Genomic DNA, 18,888 nt, shown 5'->3' with positions numbered 1-18,888 from the left:
CTCTATAATATCTCCTGGAACGTAAAGGGTATCAACCGCTCATCATATCCAACTAAAGCAGGCAACATTGGAGCTGGGGTAACATTAGGTCCCACGGACTCCCATAGTAATGTAATCTCTGATGTTTGATCTGCCTTGCCAATGGAGCATTTACATGTACTCGGAGGGGATGGAATTTAATTTGAGAAAATGTTCATAAAAACTAACAGCTACAAAGCACAGGGCTGTAACAAGGTTACCATTGAATCAGAACTGATGAAACAGCCACTCGACTTTGAGCATAGACCGGCACATTCTCACTTTCTTTCAGTGAATGCTACAGTACAACCCAGATGAGAATTTCTTTTATTTACTATGTTTTAAAGTATACATGTACTATTATGCAACTGAAATGCTGTTGGTTGAAGAAAATGTACCACATTGTAAGTGTACTGCGCTGGTCATTCAGAACGTCGTTTAGTACCTTTGACAAATTTGAGATTTCTTTAACTAGGATCCTTAACTACCTTGCTTATCATAATTACATTTCCTCTTCTCCGATTAAAATAAATCAGAAGGAGGGGTTTCAATTTGCGAAGGAAGCCAATTTGACGGCTCGGGCCCAGACACATCAAAACTGACGTCAAACAGATGTTTGAATTGCCCTTAAGAAATTAAATGTCACAGGGGTTCGAAGGGGATACAACAGGCTAATGATGGCAGGTAGCCTTGGGAACAGGGTCCTGGATCCTCACATTCTTAATGTGCATTTAGCTTGTTAATTGGTGCCATTATAAAGGTCTCTGCGGCGAGAAAGGGGTCACCACCGTCATCACTTAGTGTATTGGAAGCTTCTGGGAGGTGAAAGGAGAGGAACAGAGGAGAGGAACAGAAGGAAAAGATTACTCACCGACCAGTCGGATCACGTTGAGGGTTGTGTTGGTCAGGATGGGAGCGTTGGAGCCTTTGTTTAGGCTGTAGTCGGACTTCTTCCTGCTGCGCAGGGTCTCCCTTGACGCACTGATTAGGGAGAAAGGAGAGGCGTGTGGGCGGGACAACAAGGCCAATGCTTGCAGGTCAGGCAGGCCAGACAAGAAACTAAATGAGGACATGGTGATGTTCAAGACAGCGGTTCAGTTTCATAACCGAGGCTTGGTGATAACCATGGCTCGGTGCTTGAGCCCAAACACAGACAGTTGTACAGGTTCATAACCCTGTGGTTCAGTGGTTGAGCCCAGACATTCATTCATAAAATATTTTTAATTGATCAATTAAGTGGCGTGACACAAGAGAGGGGCCAAAGACACAGCTAAAACGACACCAGGGTTGGGGGGGTGGTGAACCGCTAATCTTACAGAACCTGCCCTCCGACTAACGATTAAACATCTACCACCATTCATTAGTACATCTCTAATTCCTGGACCTAGATGTCAACTTCCTGCAGCGCTTCAATTAGCCAGTGATTCCCTCTGAAATATTGGGAAATGAGCATATTAGAGGCTTAGCTCAGTACAACACACGGGGGTGAATGCAGACTCTGCAGGCACCATGTACAGTATTGTATTTATTAAGGATCCCCATTGGCTTGTGCAGCATGAAGTTAACCCAAGGCTCTCACCATACAGATGTAGGATCTTAATTTGATCACCCTGTGTTACGGTTTTCCTCCGTCGAAGGAGAGTCGGACCAAAATGCAGCGTGGTAATTTACATACATGTTTAATAATGATGAAAAGCGAACAATACAAAAACAACAAATGGAATGTGAAAACCTATACAGTCTATCTGGTGAACAACAAACACAGAGACAGGAACAATCACCCATGAAACACTCAAAGAATATGGCTGCCTAAATATGGTTCCCAATCAGAGACAACTATAATCACCTGCCTCTGATTGAGAACCGCCTCAGGCAACCATAGACTTTGCTAGAACACCCCACTAAGCCACAATCCCAAAACCTATGAAAAACCCCCATACATAAACACAACACAAAATAAACCCATGTCACACCCTGGCCTGACCAAATAAATAAAGAAAACATAAAATACTAAGACCAGGGCGTGACACCCTGTTGCAGGAGAACTTTGGATTTGAGGTTTAAAAAGGCTTTTGAAGTTTGTGATTTCCACTTTGAAATTACAGACTTGATTTTCCCTTACAAAAAATCTAGCAACCCCCACAAAAATGTATATGAATTATTATCCACATAATTCACATTTCCTGTAGCTGCAGGATTATTCTCCTGCTCCGCTGTAGCAAACTGGCTCAAATTAAGATCCTACATCTGTACCACATGGAAATCAATAAGTGTGTCATGTCTATGTACATTATCAATTCATTACTTCCTACATCCAACATCCGTTCCTGATGAAGAGCTGTTGAATAAGTAAACAATGTGGTTTTTTCACTCTGCTGCACATCTGGCAATATCACACAATTAGCTGCCGTATCGTAGCACGTAGTCCACATACAGTCTACACACTGATTTACTGCAGAAAGAATCTCCCCTCTACTTCGTTAGCAAGAGAACAATGTGTGTGTGTGTGTGTGTGTGTGCGTGCATGAACAATGAAAGAGGGGCATTATACATTCATAACTCCATGAAACCATGATGAGCCTTGCTAATTGTGATTGTGATTTACGACACACATCACACCAGTTTAGGAAGAGGCCTTAAATAATAACCGCAAAAATGCCGCTACTAAAATGGTGACAATTTGCATAACATAAAACGAAAGCGCCCACGAGTAGCTCTTCCAGTGGAAGGCACAGTCATGTATTTTAATGATCTGTTACAAACAGCTTCATTCAAACACTTCCAATACTATAGAAGATGAAGATTTAAGAACACATTCACATGGGTATAAACTGCCTCCTTCAGTGTCTTAATTCATCCTCATTTCTCCACCAAAGAGGGATAATGATTGCCTGTGTGTTTATCATGGGATTCGAGTGTTAATCAGTGAGGGGAGGGTAAAACAATTGTTCATTATGTAGAAAAGGGACTTCATGCAAATGTGCCAACATTGATGGGTTATGTAGGAATGAGCAGCTACACATCTCTGAGGCGGTTATTCTAAATATGTAGCCAATACATTCGTTTTAATCGCATGCCGTTTCAACAATACACAGAGAAAAACAATGACAATTGTTTTTTTCCTCAGTGTATTGTTGAAATGGCTGCAATTAAAATGAATGTATTGGCTACATATTCAGAGATGTGTCGCTGCTCATGCAATTAAAATGAATGTATTGGCTACATATTCAGAGATGTGTCGCTGCTCATGCAATTAAAATGAATGTATTGGCTACATATTCAGAGATGTGTCGCTGCTCATGCAATTAAAATGAATGTATTGGCTACATATTCAGAGATGTGTCGCTGCTCATGCAATTAAAATGAATGTATTGGCTACATATTCAGAGATGTGTCGCTGCTCATTCCTACATTATGTAAATAGTGTACGCATCTTTCCAATTATAGTTGTTCATCATACATTAACTACTGGCATAGTACTTGAGAACCTGACCAGTAAGGTCACGAGGTATGACATCATCACGTCGTGACTTTTGAACTGACCTCTTGAGAGGGACGTCTCCGGTCTGCTCGTCCACGTAGTCCTGCTTGAGTTCATCAGGGACGTCACTGTCGCTGTCATAGTCCTGGTACACACACTTCTCCAGCTCATCGGACTCATACTGCAGAGGGCAAGAATAGTAACAATATCCTTCAAATATGGCCATTTAGAAGAAAGGTTTATATATAATAAAAATATGATCATTCAGATGTTTTTATCACTGTGGTAGTCCTGGTATACTTCTCCAACTCAGACTCACAACGTAGAGGGGAAATAACAGTAACAATATGGTCATTCAGATGCTTTTATCACTGTGGTAGTCCTGGTGTACTTCTCCAACTCATCAGACTCACAACATAGAGGGGAAATAACAGTAACAATATGGTCATTCAGAAAAGAGGTATAAATGATGAAAAGTTTATCAGTTTAGATGCTTTTATCCAAAGTGATAGTAACAGTAACACACTTTACCCGAGCTTGAATAAAACCCACAACTCTGGTGTTGCACTGCAGCGCAATGCTCAAACCAACTGAGCCATTGAAAGGGAAGGGTGAACTGCTTAGAATGGGACTAGAGTGACAGGTTTGGGGGCTCCTAGAGACACCCACAATACTCTACTAGTAACAACACCTTTCCCTTAAACAGTCAAGTTCTCTTAATAAACAGGTCAGTCCCCTTAAAACAGTTCAGTCAAGTTCCCCTTAAAACAGTTCAGTCAAGTTCCCCTTAAAACAGTTCAGTCAAGTTCCCCTTACAACAGTTCAGTCAAGTTCCCCTTACAACAGTTCAGTCAAGTTCCCCTTAATAAACAGTTCAGTCAAGTTCCCCTTACAACAGTTTAGTCAAGTTCCCCTTAATAAACAGCTCAGTCAAGTTCCCCTTAATAAACAGTTCAGTCAAGTTCCCCTTAATAAACAGTTTAGTTAAGGACTCAATACAACATGATGAGAATATCTTATTGTTCTCCTCTCTCAGCTGAAATAACAGCAACCGGTAATGTCAGGTAATTGAAATGCCATTGTGAAAATATAAAGCTGAGAGTGAATCCTATAAGGTATACAGCTCTCTCTCTGTATGGTGGGAATAACATGTTGGCACAATATTGCTGTTCTCCTGAAGTAGAAAGAACAAGTAGAATAGGTGGTGAGGCAGATAGCAGCTTGTGTAAACTCACTTTCTCAATTTGATCCCAATCTAGCGGGAAATAATGCTTCCGATTGACCTCTATCAGTTCATACTGAAAACAAGTTTCAGGCTATGAATACGTATTAACAAGAAAATAACCATTTTGGATTTGACTAATCCCTTTTGATAAGATGTTTTTTCTCCTCAAGGTACATTGGTATTAGAATGAAGACAAAAACAAACAAAGGGTTGATTGTAATGGCAGAACAAAACTAACTGGTAACGGAAACACAACAGATAATAGCTTTATACAGAGGCGTTGAAATGTAACGACTCCAGTCCACTTGTACGCAAGAACATTACCATAAAAGCTTCTCTTCATAAAAGCTAGCCTATTAGTTCATTAATATCAGTGTGCTACCACTCAAGATAACAGAGTTCTCCAAACACCCAACGCCCATATAAATGTACCCTTTATTTTTCATTACATCATCAGCTCATATTAAATATCATTAAATGTCAGGCGCACAAAAGCATTAAGCACCACTGCGGAGGGTGTTAATTCAGGCGTGACAGTTAAGGTGACTATAAACCACTTAACGTCCCCAAATGATTATGTGCGACTTAAATCACTGCTATAATGCCTGGTGAGATCTGATGGAACGGCAGCAGGCGTTATGGAGAAGGATCAGTGGATGGTGATGGAACGTTTTGCTGGAGAGACGCAGCAGAACTCTAAAGTACATACTGGACTAGCCATACTGAGTATAATGGACAACGGACACTAACAAATGATTGTGGCAGAGAGAGAGTTATGGAGTATTCCACCTTAACTTACCCCTATCAACACAACAGCTGGTGCTCACATACTATTATATTCCGCATGACAAAAAGTATACAGAATATGGGTCCAGTGCTTCTCCTGTATTGTGTAATAGGTAACAACCACGAGACTTATAACTATATAAGTCTCGTATTCATGCATTTTGAGGTTGGTCCGGTTTGATTATTTAAAAAAAGGGGTTTCAATTTTCATAATATTTTTTTTAAATTAAATGCTCTATGCGTTCTATCCCTCAATAGCACATTATTCAGTCTCTTTTACATAGCAGGCGTAAGAAAAACAGACCAGCGCAGTGGATTAAGGTCATTGTAGTTAATTACCACATTTTCTACGATAAACTATGTAGAATATTGGCCTGTTGGAAACTACAACTCCCTACTAGATCGCACAGTTCGGGCTTGATCTAATTTATCTCTTGAGAAACTGCGCAATGTGCGCATTGAGCGCACAGAAAGAAAAAAATCATTGAACTGATATAGGTCAATTAGGTGTTTAAAAAAATAATTGAACTGATATAGGTCAATTAGGTGTTTAAAAAAATCAAAAATAACCGAAACGTTGGTAAATTGCTCAGCACTACTTATAATATAACATATGTACAATATAACACCTCTGTTATAATCATGTAAAAAGTGCACGTGGGTAAGTGTGTAATCCAAAGGCACTCCATACCCCGTTGGAGGCCGATCCCGTGCATCTCATGATCTGAATACCGACTACAGGACTGGTATCTATAAACCTGTAATACATCTGTAATGACCATGTAATATAACGCAAGGCACTGCCTACCCCGTTGGAGGCCAGTACGTCCTCAGTCTCCTCATCTTTGTTGTCGATGTGCCTCTCAAAGGGGTTCCCCTCCTGACTGAAGTGCTGAAACAGAGACAGGACTTCCTGGTCCTTGCTGGACAACACCTGGTCCTGACTGGACAACACCTGTCTACTGGGAGACACTGAAGGGGACCGGCTCTGACCCATGAACTTAAACTCCTGCAGAGAGAGAGAGCAGAGGGAGAGATACGCTTACAGTGAATAGAGAGACATGCAAAGAGTGAATACAGGGTGAGGCTTAGCTACAATGAGTTACCATTGATCACAAAGAAGGAGTCAATGGAGAAAAAAAAATACACCAAGAAATGACTATCGAGCATATTTTTTATATTGTACAGGTATAATGGAGTTACTGCTCGCGTTGCTATAACAAAAGATCTTGGATACTGTCGAAGAGAACAAATAAAAGACTGGGATATAGGAAAAGACGGAAACCCGAGCATCATCTTTGCCAGCGGCAGAACAGAGGCTTGAACCAGTTTACTGCCTGCCTCTACGTAAGTCACACAACAGAGACTCCCCAGCCAGAATTATACCTACCACTTCCGTATAGTGTTTGTTAGATACCCAAGCCATGAATCTTTCATGAGATGCTAGCGGGACCCTGGCTGCCCTGAGGGGAACCTGGTAGGAGGCTGGCTAGATTATTCATTCCATGGTAGTCCTGTGATGTTGCTGACAGAAGGATTACATCCTAAACTGCTTGTGAGCGAATAGGAACGGCATAGACAAAGAAACAATCCCATACGCCTGTTGACGCTGCATGTTTAAACATGTAGATTACATTATAGAACACGTTTTCTGTACAACTTTCCTCTGTACATAAAAACCCTAAACTGCATTGATTACAGGCTTGACAGAAGTTCCCCATTTATAAGTTCAACCTCTCCAGTTGAAAACACTTGGTAATAACATCTCTAGGGAAAGGTGGTTAGGCTATACATGAGCTAATAGCACTTCTTGGATTCATATCCCACAAGACAGCACAATCACATTGGCTTGCATCCCAAATGGCACACTCATCTCTATATAGTGGACTACTTTTAAGCAGGGCACATAATGCTCTGGTCAAATGTAGTGCACTACATAGGGAATAGGATGCCATTTGGGTCTCAGCCATGGTTTAGAGGATCCTGTCACAATACCATTCCCTCTGGCTGGAGTTCCTTTAACAAATCTCTCCTCTCCTTTTCAACAGCGAAACAAAGGCTTAGCCTCAATTACTCTCAAATGACAGTTTAGCATGGGAAGGCCATTAAGATGCCTATTCTTCATATGATAATGGAGAGGGAAGTCAAATATGCTAATGCTGGAGGGTACATTGGGAGGATGGTTGTGAGGGAATCTGCTTCCACCACAGGGTGCTAGCCCGGGAGAGATGGCGACATCACAACATCAGAGGTTGTTTCTTAAAGTTTCCTTGATGTCTGCTGGCAATCAAGAAATGTAAGAGTATCACGTCATCTCTCCATTCTATTTAATAGACAGTCCCGTTTTGTAATTCTTTATTCAAGGTTTTCATATTGATGTCATGTTTGACATGTCCAGGGACATTGTACGTACAGCTTTAACTTTGTGTTACACCTCTGTCTCCCCCTGCTGACAGCTAGGACCACTATGATTCATATCCATATGTAAATGCCATGCCTACGATGAGTCTACAGCACATCACTTCTCTGAGGCTCCCTGGCTCCTAACTGTCTTACTCACATGGAGCTGAGCGATGTTGAAGTTGGACTTGACAGGACACAGTTCCCACGTCTCATTTTCCAGAAACATCCGCAACTCCTCCAGGCGTGTCCTGGGGGGCATAGAGAAAGAAAAGGGTGGAGGAAAAGAAAAGAAACAAGACGAAGAGAAGTCAGCGTTTGCCGATTAACGACCGATGCCATTTACTTTCAAGCACAAGAGCTCTTGTTCTCCCAGAATCCCAGATGAAATGTGTGGATACAAACAGAGATATGTCACGGTAGGTATGGAGGGCTGTTTGTTGAGGGAGAAAGGACCGTCCGTACACTGCTATGATCATCACCCACTGCTTGCGAACCACCACACTCGCCACCTCTCTTTTGGTGGTCAATATCATTTCATCCACAGGAAATGTCAGTATAAACATCAAACATTACAGAGTCCCGGTCCCTCAGCTTACAGGTGTTTGAATAAATGTCACAACACACAGTATGTCACAACACACAGTATGTCACAACACCGGTCAGTCATATCGCTGTTATAAGAAGGTGATGAACTAGAGATAGTCATAATATGTGACACCTTTCAAATCAAATCAAATCTTTTTAGTCACATGTGCTGAATACAACAGGTATTAAAGTGAAATGCTTACTTACAAGCCCTTAACCAACACAGCAGTTTAAAAAATACCAATAAGAAGTAGTTAAGGAGCAGCAGTAAAATAACAATAGCGAGACTATATACAGGGGGTACCGGTACAGAGTCAATGTGGAGGCTATATACAGGGGGTACCGGTACAGAGCCAATGTGGAGACTATATACAGGGGGTACCGGTACAGAGCCAATGTGGAGACTATATACAGGGGTACCGGTACAGAGTCAATGTGGAGGCTTTATACAGGGGGTACCGGTACAGAGTCAATGTGGAGGCTATATACAGGGGGTACCGGTACAGAGCCAATGTGGAGACTATATACAGGGGGTACCGGTACAGAGTCAATGTGGAGGCTATATACAGGGGTACCAGTACAGAGTCAATGTGGAGGCTATATACAGGGGTACCGGTACAGAGTCAATGTGGAGGCTATATACAGGGGGTACTGGTACAGAGCCAATGTGGAGACATATACAGAGTACAGAGCCAATGTGGAGGCTATATACAGGGGGTACCGGTACAGAGCCAATGTGGAGACTATATACAGGGGGTACCGGTACAGAGTCCATGTGGAGGCTATATACAGGGGGTACCGGTACAGAGTCAATGTGGAGGCTATATACATGGGGTACCGGTACAGAGTCAATGTGGAGGCTATATACAGGGGTACCGGTACAGAGTCAATGTGGAGGCTATATACAGGGGGTACTGGTACAGAGTCAATGTGGAGGCTATATACAGGGGGTACTGGTACAGAGTCAACGTGGAGACTATATACACGGGGTACCGGTACAGAGTCAATGTGGAGGCTATATACAGGGGGTACCGGTACAGAGTCAATGTGGAGGCTATATACAGGGGTACCGGTACAGAGTCAATGTGGAGACCATATACAGGGGGTACCGGTACAGAGTCAATGTGGAGACCATATACAGGGGGTACTACAGAGTCAATGTGGAGACCATATACAGGGGTACCGGTACAGAGTCAATGTGGAGACCATATACAGGGGGTACTGGTACAGTCAATGTGGAGGCTATATACAGGGGGTACCGGTACAGAGTCAATGTGGAGGCTATATACAGGGGGTACCGGTACAGAGTCAATGTGGAGGCTATATACAGGGGTACCGGTACAGAGTCAATGTGGAGACCATATACAGGGGGTACCGGTACAGAGTCAATGTGGAGGCTATATACAGGGGGTACCGGTACAGAGTCAATGTGGAGACCATATACAGGGGGTACCGGTACAGAGTCAATGTGGAGACCATATACAGGGGGTACCGGTACAGAGTCAATGTGGAGACCATATACAGGGGGTACCGGTACAGAGTCAATGTGGAGACCATATACAGGGGGTACTGGTACAGAGTCAATGTGCAGGGGCACCGGTTAGTCGAGGTAATATGTACATGTAGGTAGAGTTAAAGTGACTATAAATAGATAATAACAGAAAGTAGCAGTGGCGTAAAAGAGGAGGTCAATGTAAATAGTCTGATTAGTTTGATTAGATGTTCAGGAGTCTTATGGCTTGGGGGTACAAGCTGTTTAGAAGCCTCTTGTACCTAGACTTGGTGCTCCGGTACCCTTTGCCATGTGGTAGCAGAGAGAACAGTCTATGACTAGGGTGGCTGGAGTCTGACAATTTTTAGGGCCTTCCTCTGACACTGCCTGGTATAGAGATCTTGGATGGCAGGAAGCTTGGCCCCAGTGATGTACTGGGCCGTACGCACTACCCTCTGTAGTGCCTTGCGGTCGGAGGCCGAGCAGTTGCCATTCAAGGCAGTGATGCAACCTGTCAGGATGCTCTCGATAGTGCGGCTGTAAAACCTTTTAAGGATCTGAGGACCCATGCCAAATCTTTTCAGTCTCCTGAGGGGGAATAGAGGTTTTTGCCGTGTCCTCTTCACAACTGTAATGGTGTGCTTGGGCCATGTTAGTTTGTTAGTGATGTGGACACTTGAACCTCTCAACCTGCTACACTGTCAATGAGAATGAGGGTGTGCTCTGTCCTCCTTTTCCTGTAGTCCACAATCATCTCCTTTGTCTTGATCATGTTGAGGGAGAGGTTGTTGTCCTGGTACCACACTCTCTGACCTCCTCCCTATAGGCTGTCTCATCGATGTCGGTGAATAGGCCTATCACTATTATGTCGTCTGCAAACTTAATGATGGTGTTGGAGTAGTGCCTGGCCGTGCAGTCATGAGTGAACAGGGAGTACAGGAGGGGACTGAGCATGCACCCCTGAGTGGCCCATGTGTTGACGATCAGCATGGCGGATGTGTTGTTACCTACCCTTAGCACCTGGGGACGGCACGTCAGGAAGTCCAGTACCCAGATGCAGAGGGAGGTGTTTAGTCCCAGGGTCCTTAGCTTATTGATGAGCTTTGAGGGCACTAGGGTGTTGAACGCTGAGCTGTTGTCAATGAATAGCATTCTCACATAGGTGTTCCTTTTGTCCAGGTGGGAAAGGCCAGTGTGGAGTGCAATAGAGATTGTATCATCTGTGGATCTGTTGGGGTGGTATGCAAATTGGAGTGGGTCTAGGGTTTCTGTGATAATGGTGTTGATGTGAGGCATGACCAGCCTTTCAAAGCACTTCATGGCTACAGACTTGAGTGCTACGGGTCGATAGTCATTTAGGAAGGTTAACTTAGTGTTCTTGGGCACAGGGACTATGGTAGTCTGCTTAAAACTTGTTGGTATTACAGACTCGGACAGGGAGAGGTTGAAAATGTTAGTGAAGACACTTGCCAGTTGGCTAGCGCATGCTCGCAGTACACGTCCTGGTAATCCGTCTGGCCCTGCGGCCTTGTGAATGTTGACCTGTTTAAAGGTCTTAAATTGGCTGTGGAGAGCGTGATCACAGTCACCCTGAACAGCTGGTGCTCTCATGTATGTTTCAGTGTTATTTGCCTGTAGTTTAGCTTGTCTGGTAGGCTCGTGTCACTGGGCAGCTCTTGGCTATGCTTCTATAATGGTTTGCAAGCCATGCCACATCCAACAAGCGGAATAAGTGATTTGGTATTCAAGCACACAGAGGAGGAGGAGTGCAGTTGGTGCATCTGACAGAGCAGATATCTGGACATAGTTTCAGTTGAATCATTACAACAGTTCTGTGGTCAATTCAGGGGAGATAAAAACTAGCTACAATGTAAGTTGCACCTCTAAGCCCAGGGGGCACAATATAAATGTTAATGTCAAAATGTGTTAATGCAGCCAGTGCGACATAATGAAGGCCCACACAGTTTGCTGACGAGTAATGGCTTCGTGGCTGCATCCTAAGTTGTTGAGTATTCAGACAGAATGTGAAAATGATGTTTAGGGAGCGGAGGGCGAGCAGGGGCTTGGTGGTAGAGTGTCTTAGTGTTGCTAACAGGGAAAATGGGATCAAAGCAGAGTTGGCCACTGTCTCTGCCAATGTTGCTCTTCTCCTGTGTTGCTCCCTCATTCCTGTCTCTCTTTATCTCATCAGTCTCTCAACCTCTGTCTCACACTCGTATTCTCTCTCCACTTACCCCCTACTTACATGTTCTTTTTCTCTCTGATCACTATTTCTGTCAGTATACTGGTACTTATCATCTATAACACCTGACAGGTAAACACACAACTGATCAGTGCAGGCATCTTCTGATATAATGCATTCATTTATAATTATATCCACTTATATTCAGGTTGGGGAGAACAATAATGATGTAAACAGACCATTGTTTTCCTGTGCAGATGGTGAAAACACATGTATCCAACCAGGAAAAATATCTTATAACTTGGGTAAACATTCGCTAGCTAGGGCTAGGCAGGGACCTCACCTGTGGTAGTTCTTGAAGTAGTTTACGCTCTGACGTTTGATGGATTCCTGCAGCAACTCTGACTTACTGCCGCAGAACTCCTCCCCCACTTGCATCAGCCTGTGTGTGTGTGTGTGTGTGTGTGTGTGATTTACAGAGACACAGAAACAGAAAGGATGGGGAGAGAAAGGAGGAACAATGCCAAATGAGATCGAAAGAACACAAATGCGAGGGATTTTTTTATTTATTCGCCAGTAGTTCAAGTTCCCTAATTAACCCCATAGAGTTACTTCACAGCCATGTGGCCCTGAGACTGATCCCTGAGGAACCCCTATTCTCTCTCCCCACTGACCTGTAAGGACACAGCTGACCCAGAAACCCGATTCCTTAATTGACAAGCTTGTAAAGAGCCTGAATACGACCCTGTTCTGTTGGCAGAACAAGCAGATTCATTGATGCCCACATAACTCCCTCTTCGCTTTGGTGGTTGTTCATTTAAAACAAGGGGTTTCACATGGACTGGGGGACAGAGGGAGAGCTTGAGGTTTCGGTCCCCTGTCGTTCAAACCAATTAGTCCTAATGAGGATGTGGTCGTAGAAATATAATTACTAGAACGGGTATCCCCATTAAATTCTATCAAGTATATTTCTATGTAGGCGTCATTACCTGCTGATAACATCCAAGACCACGATGAAGTCGTCATATTTGAAGTTAGACATGTCTGTACCAAGCAGATAGGCTTTCACTTTTAGCTGGACTTCCTGTAGGAAGAGAAGGGGAGGAAGATTTGACAATATTAAAGATTAGACTCATCTCCAGAGACTTTATTGTGGGTGAAGAGAATACTCGTTAGAGAGATGTGGGGGCGAGAGAGGAGAGAGATGTGGGGCGAGAGAGGAGAGAGATGTGGGGCGAGAGAGGAGAGAGGGAGCGAGAGAGGAGAGAGGAGAGAGGGAGCGAGAGAGAAGAGAGGGAGCGAGCGAGGAGAGAAGGAGCGAGCGAGGAGAGAAGGAGCGAGCGAGGAGAGAAGGAGCGAGCGTGGAAGGAGGAGAGGGAGCGAGAGAGGAGAGGGAGCGAGAGAGGAGAGGGAGCGAGAGAGGAGAGGGAGCGAGAGAGGAGAGGGAGCGAGAGAGGAGAGGGAGCGAGAGAGGAGAGGGAGCGAGAGAGGAGAGGGAGCGAGAGAGGAGAGGGAGCGAGAGAGGAGGGAGCGAGAGGGGGGGGAGAGAGGGGGAGAGAGAGGGGGAGAGAGAGAGAGAGGGGGAGAGAGAGGGGAGAGAGAGAGAGAGAGGGGAGAGAGAGAGAGAGAGGGAGAGAGAGGGAGAGAGAGAGAGAGAGGGGGAGAGAGAGAGAGAGGGGGAGAGAGAGAGGGAGAGAGAGAGAGGGGAGAGAGAGAGAGAGAGAGGAGAGAGAGAGAGAGGGAGGGGGAGAGCGAGGGAGAGAGAGGGGAGAGAGGGGGAGAGCGAGAGAGGGAGAGAGAGAGAGAGGAGAGAGAGAGAGGAGAGAGAGAGAGAGAGAGAGAGAGAGGAGAGAGAGAGGGGGGAGAGAGAGAGGAGAGAGGGGGAGAGCGAGAGAGAGGAGAGAGGGAGAGAGAGAGCCAGAGCCAGAGAGAAGAAAGCTTGTGTTCTGACCTGCCAGATTCGAGTGAGTCCATGCTCCAGTTTCTTCTTTACATAGCTGTGGTCAACAACCGCCTCCTCGGTGTCTGCAGCACCCGCTTCATCTGGGGACACAAATCACACATTGATTCATAAATACATCACACTGAAGTACCAGGGATTATTCTATCATCTGCTGTTGTTTTGTTAGTAGGTGCTCATGATGTCAGTTGCTCATTCAGATGTATATAGAACTGACTTTGGAACAGATTGGACTGAATTAACAGATTGGGGCAAATGTTGACTGTTTCACCCCCATCTTAATAGTACAAGCAATACCTTTGCTTTTCAACCTCTCGTTTTGTTAGAGTAGCATTAATATTGCAAATAGATTGTGGGTCCTATCAATATAATTGTCTGAATAATTACCAATCCTCCATATATTTAAACAAATATTATTTATTCTAATTGCCATATATTTTTCAACTGCAATGTAACGTTTCAGTTCTGAACATTTCTATTCTCATAGCTTCTACAGATTGTAAATTAAAGAGGAACATTTTTACTAAGAGTCTTATTATAATATTGATCAATTGACTATGACGTTTCAAAATCGCGCACCAAATAAAATAAAATGTATTGGTCACATACACATGGTTAGCAGATGTTAATGCGAGTGTAGTAAAATTCTTGTGCTTCTAGTTCCGACCATGAAGTAATATCTAACAAGTAATCAAACAATTTCACAACTGCCTTATACATACAAGTGTAAAGGAATGAATAAGAATATGAGCGATGGCCAAACTGCATAGGCAAGATGCAGTAGATGGTATAGAGTACAGTATAAACATGAGAAGAGTAGTGTATGTAAACATTATATAAAGTGGCATTGTTTAAAGTGGCATAGTTTAGTGACTAGTGATATATTTATTACATCCAATTTTTAATTATTAAAGTGTCTAGAGATTGAGTCAGTATGTTGGCAGCAGCCACTCAATGTTAGTGATGGCTGATTAACAGTCTGATGGCCTTGAGATGGAAGCTGTTTTTCAGTCTCTCAGTCCCAGCTTTGATGCACCTGTACTGACCTCGCCTTCTGGATGATAGCGGGGTGAACAGGCAGTGGTTCGGGTGGTTGTTGTCCTTGATGATCTTTATGGCCTTCCTGTGACATCAGGTGGTGTAGGTGTCCTGGAGAGCAGGTAGTTTACCCCAGGTGATGCGCTGTGCAGACCTCACTACCCTCTGGAGAGCCTTACGGTTGTGGGCGGAGCAGTTGCCGTACCAGGTGGTGATACAGCCCGACAGGATGCTCTCGATTGTGCATCTGTAAAAGTTTGAGTGATTTTGGTGACAAACCAAATTTCTTCAGCCTCCTGAGGTTGAAGAGGCACTGTTGGGCCTTCTTCACCACACTGTCTGTGTGGGTGGACCATTTCAGTTTGTCTGATGTGTATGCCGAGGAACTTAAAACTTTTCACCTTCTCCACTACTGTCCCATCGATGTGGATAGGGGCTGCTCCCTCTGCTGTTTCCTGAAGTCCACGATCATCTCCCTTATTTTGTTGACATTGAGTGTGAGGTTATTTTCCTGACACCACACTCCGAGGGCCCTCACCTCCTCCCTGTAGGCCGTCTCGTCGTTGTTGGTAATCAAGCCCACCACTGTAGTTGCATCTGCAAACTTGATGATTGAGTTGGAGGCGTGCATGGCCACGCAGTCGTGGGTGAACAGGGAGTACAGGAGAGGGCTGAGAATGCACCCTTGTGGGGCCCCAGTGTTTAGAATCAGGGGGTGGAGATGCCGTTTCCTACTCTCACCACCTGGGGACAGACTGTCAGGAAGTCCAGGACCCAGTTGCACAGGGCGGGGTAAAGACCCAGGGTCTCGAGCTTAATGACAAGTTTGGAGGGTACTATGGTGTTAAATGCAGAGCTGTAGTCGATGAACAGCATTCTTACATAGGTATTTCTCTTGTCCAGATGGGTTAAGGCAGTGTGCAGTGTGATTGCGTCGTCTGTGGACCTATTGGGGCGGTAGGCAAATTGGAGTGGGTCTAGGGTGTTAGGTAGGGTGGAGATTATATGATCCTTAACTAGTCTCTCAAAGCACTTCATGATGACGGTGAGTGCTACGGGGCAATAGTCATTTAGCTCAGTTACCTTAGCTTTCTTGGGAAGTGAAACAATGGTGGCCCTCTTGAAGCATGTGGGAACAGCAGCCTGGGATAAGGATTGAATATGTCCGTAAACACACCAGCCAGCTGGTCTGCGCATGCTCTGAGGATGCGGCTAGGGATGCCGTCTGGGCCTGCAGCCTTGCGAGGGTTAACACGTTTAAATGCTTTACTCACGTTGGCTGCGGTGAAGTTGAGCCCGCAGGTTTTGGTAGCGGGCTGTGTCGTTGGCACTGTATTGTCCTCAAACCAAGCGAAAAAGTTGTTTAGTTTATCTGGGAGCAGGACATCGTGGTCTGCGACGGGGCTGGGTTTCTTTTTGTAGTCTGTGATTGACCCTGCCACATACCTCTGGTGTCTGAGCCGTTGAATTGTGACTCTACTTTGTCTCTATACTGACACAGCTTGTTTGAATAGCTACACGGTTTGTATTCGGTCATATTTCCGGTCGTCTTGCCCTGATTAAAAGCAGTGGTTCGCGCTTTCAGTTTCGCACGAATGCTGCCATCAATCCATGGTTTCTGGTTGGGGATATTTTTAATAGTTGCTGTGGGTACAACATCACCGATGCACTTGCTAATAAACTCGCTCACCAAATCAGCGTATTCATCAATGTTATTATCCAACGCTACATATCCCAGTCCACGTAATCGAAGCGATCTTGAAGCGTGGAATCAAATTGGTGGGACCAGCGTTGAACAGACCTGAGCATGGGCATTTCCTGTTTTAGTTTCTGTCTATAGGCTGGGAGCAACAAAATGGAGTCGTGGTCATATTTTCCGAAAGGAGGGCGGGGCAGGGCTTTGTATACGTCGTGGAAGTTAGCGTAACAATGGTCCAGGATTTTTTCCGCCCGGGTAGCGCATTTCATATGCTGATAAAATTTAGGGAGTCTTGTTTTCAGATTAGCCTTGTTAAAATCCCCAGCTACAATGAATGCAGCCTCAGGATGTGGTTTCTAGTTTACATAGAGTGCAATGAAGTTCATTCGGGGCCATCGATGTGTCTGCTTGGGGGAAAGTTCTCCCACTTAAAAAGATGAGAGAGGCCTGTAATTTTCATCATAGGTACACTTCAACTATGACAGACAAAATGAGGAAAGAAAATCCAGAAAATCACATTGTAGGATTTTTTATGAATTTATTTGCAAATACAATACCAGTCAAAAGTTTGGACAAACCCCCTTTTTGGAGGTTTTCTTTATTTTTACTATTTGACATTGTAGAATAATAGTGAAGACATAAAAAATATGAAATAACAAATATGGATCCATGTAGTAACCAAAAAAGTGTTAAACAACTCAAAATCTATTTTAGATTCTTCAAAGTAGCCACCCTTTGCCTTGATGACAGCTTTGCACACTTTTGGCATTCTCTCAACCAGCTTCACCTGGAATGCTTTTCCAACAGTCTTGAAGGAGTTCCCACATATGCTGAGCAATTGTTGGTTGCTTTTCCTTCACTCTGCGGCCCAACTCAACCCAAACCATCTCAATTGGGTTGTTTGTGGAGGCCAGGTTATCCGATGAAGCACTCCATCAAATATCAAATAGCCCTTACACAGGCTGGAGGGGTGTTATGGGTCACTGTCCTGTTGAAAAACAAATGATTGTCCCACTATGCGCAAACAAGATGGGATGGCGTATCGCTACACAATGCTCTGGTAGCCATACTGGCTAAGTGTGCCATGAACTCTACATAAAGCACAGACAGTGTCACCAGCAAAGCACCCCGACACCACCACCTCCATGCTTCATGGTGGGAACCATACATGTGAAGGTCATCCGTTCACCTACTCTGTGTCTCACAAAGACACGGCGGTTGGAACCAAAAATCAAACATTTGAACTCATCAGACCAAGCGGACAGATTTCCACCGGTCTAATGTTCATTGCTCGTGTTTCTTGACCCAAGCAAATCTCTTCTTATTATTATTGGTGTCCTTTAGTAGTGGTTTCTTTGCAGCAATTCGACCATGAAGGCCTGATTCACGCAGTCTCCTTTGAACAGTTGATGTTGAGATGTGTCTGCTACTTGAACTCTGCGAAGCATTTATTTGGGCTGCAATTTCTGAGGCTGGTAACTCTAATGAACTTATCCTCTGCAGTAGAGGTAACTATGGGTCTTCCTTTCTGTGGCAGTTCTCATGAGAGCCAGTTTCATCATTGCGCTTGATGGTTTGGCGACTGCACTATTAAGAAACTTTCAAAGTTTTTTACATTTTCCGGATTGACTGACCTTCATGTTTATCTTTGCTTATTTGAGCTGTTCTTGCCATAATAAGGACTTGGCATTTTACCAAATAGGGCTATCCTCTGTATATCAACCCCTACCTTGGGGTGGCAGGTAGCCTAGTGGTTAGAGTGTTGGGCCAGTAATCATAAGGTAGCTAAATCGAATCCCTGAGCTGACAAGGTAAAAATCTGTCATTCTGTCCCTGAACAAGGCAGTTAACCCACTGTTCCTAGGCCGTCATTGTAAATTAAATTAAATGTTCGTAACTGACTTGTCTAGTTAAATAAAGGTTAAATTTTAAAAAGTCAAATTGCCACAACACAACTGATTAGCTCAAACACATTCAGAAGCAAAGAAATTCCACAACTTAACGTTTAACAAGGCACAG

General features: G+C 44.1%; 1 protein-coding gene across 2 annotated transcripts in view; it reads right to left on the bottom strand.

Moving 5' to 3' along the window:
- vps50 (VPS50 EARP/GARPII complex subunit) overlaps positions 1-18,888 on the bottom strand; it is a 229,402-nt gene that overhangs the window by 92,103 nt on the left and 118,411 nt on the right. For both annotated transcript variants that reach the window (XM_042310186.1, XM_042310187.1), the window contains exons 14-20: positions 14,124-14,215; positions 13,162-13,256; positions 12,516-12,614; positions 8,071-8,161; positions 6,319-6,519; positions 3,562-3,680; positions 890-999 (exon numbers count right to left, since the gene is read on the bottom strand). In XM_042310186.1, coding sequence (XP_042166120.1) covers positions 890-999; positions 3,562-3,680; positions 6,319-6,519; positions 8,071-8,161; positions 12,516-12,614; positions 13,162-13,256; positions 14,124-14,215 — 807 coding nt within the window. The remainder of the gene's footprint in view (positions 1-889; positions 1,000-3,561; positions 3,681-6,318; positions 6,520-8,070; positions 8,162-12,515; positions 12,615-13,161; positions 13,257-14,123; positions 14,216-18,888) is intronic.

Source organism: Oncorhynchus tshawytscha, linkage group LG31, assembly GCF_018296145.1.
Source record: "Oncorhynchus tshawytscha isolate Ot180627B linkage group LG31, Otsh_v2.0, whole genome shotgun sequence".
Lineage (NCBI taxonomy): Eukaryota > Metazoa > Chordata > Actinopteri > Salmoniformes > Salmonidae > Oncorhynchus > Oncorhynchus tshawytscha.
The sequence above is the reverse complement of the archived record's forward strand: the minus strand, read 5'-3'. Positions and strand labels throughout refer to the sequence as shown.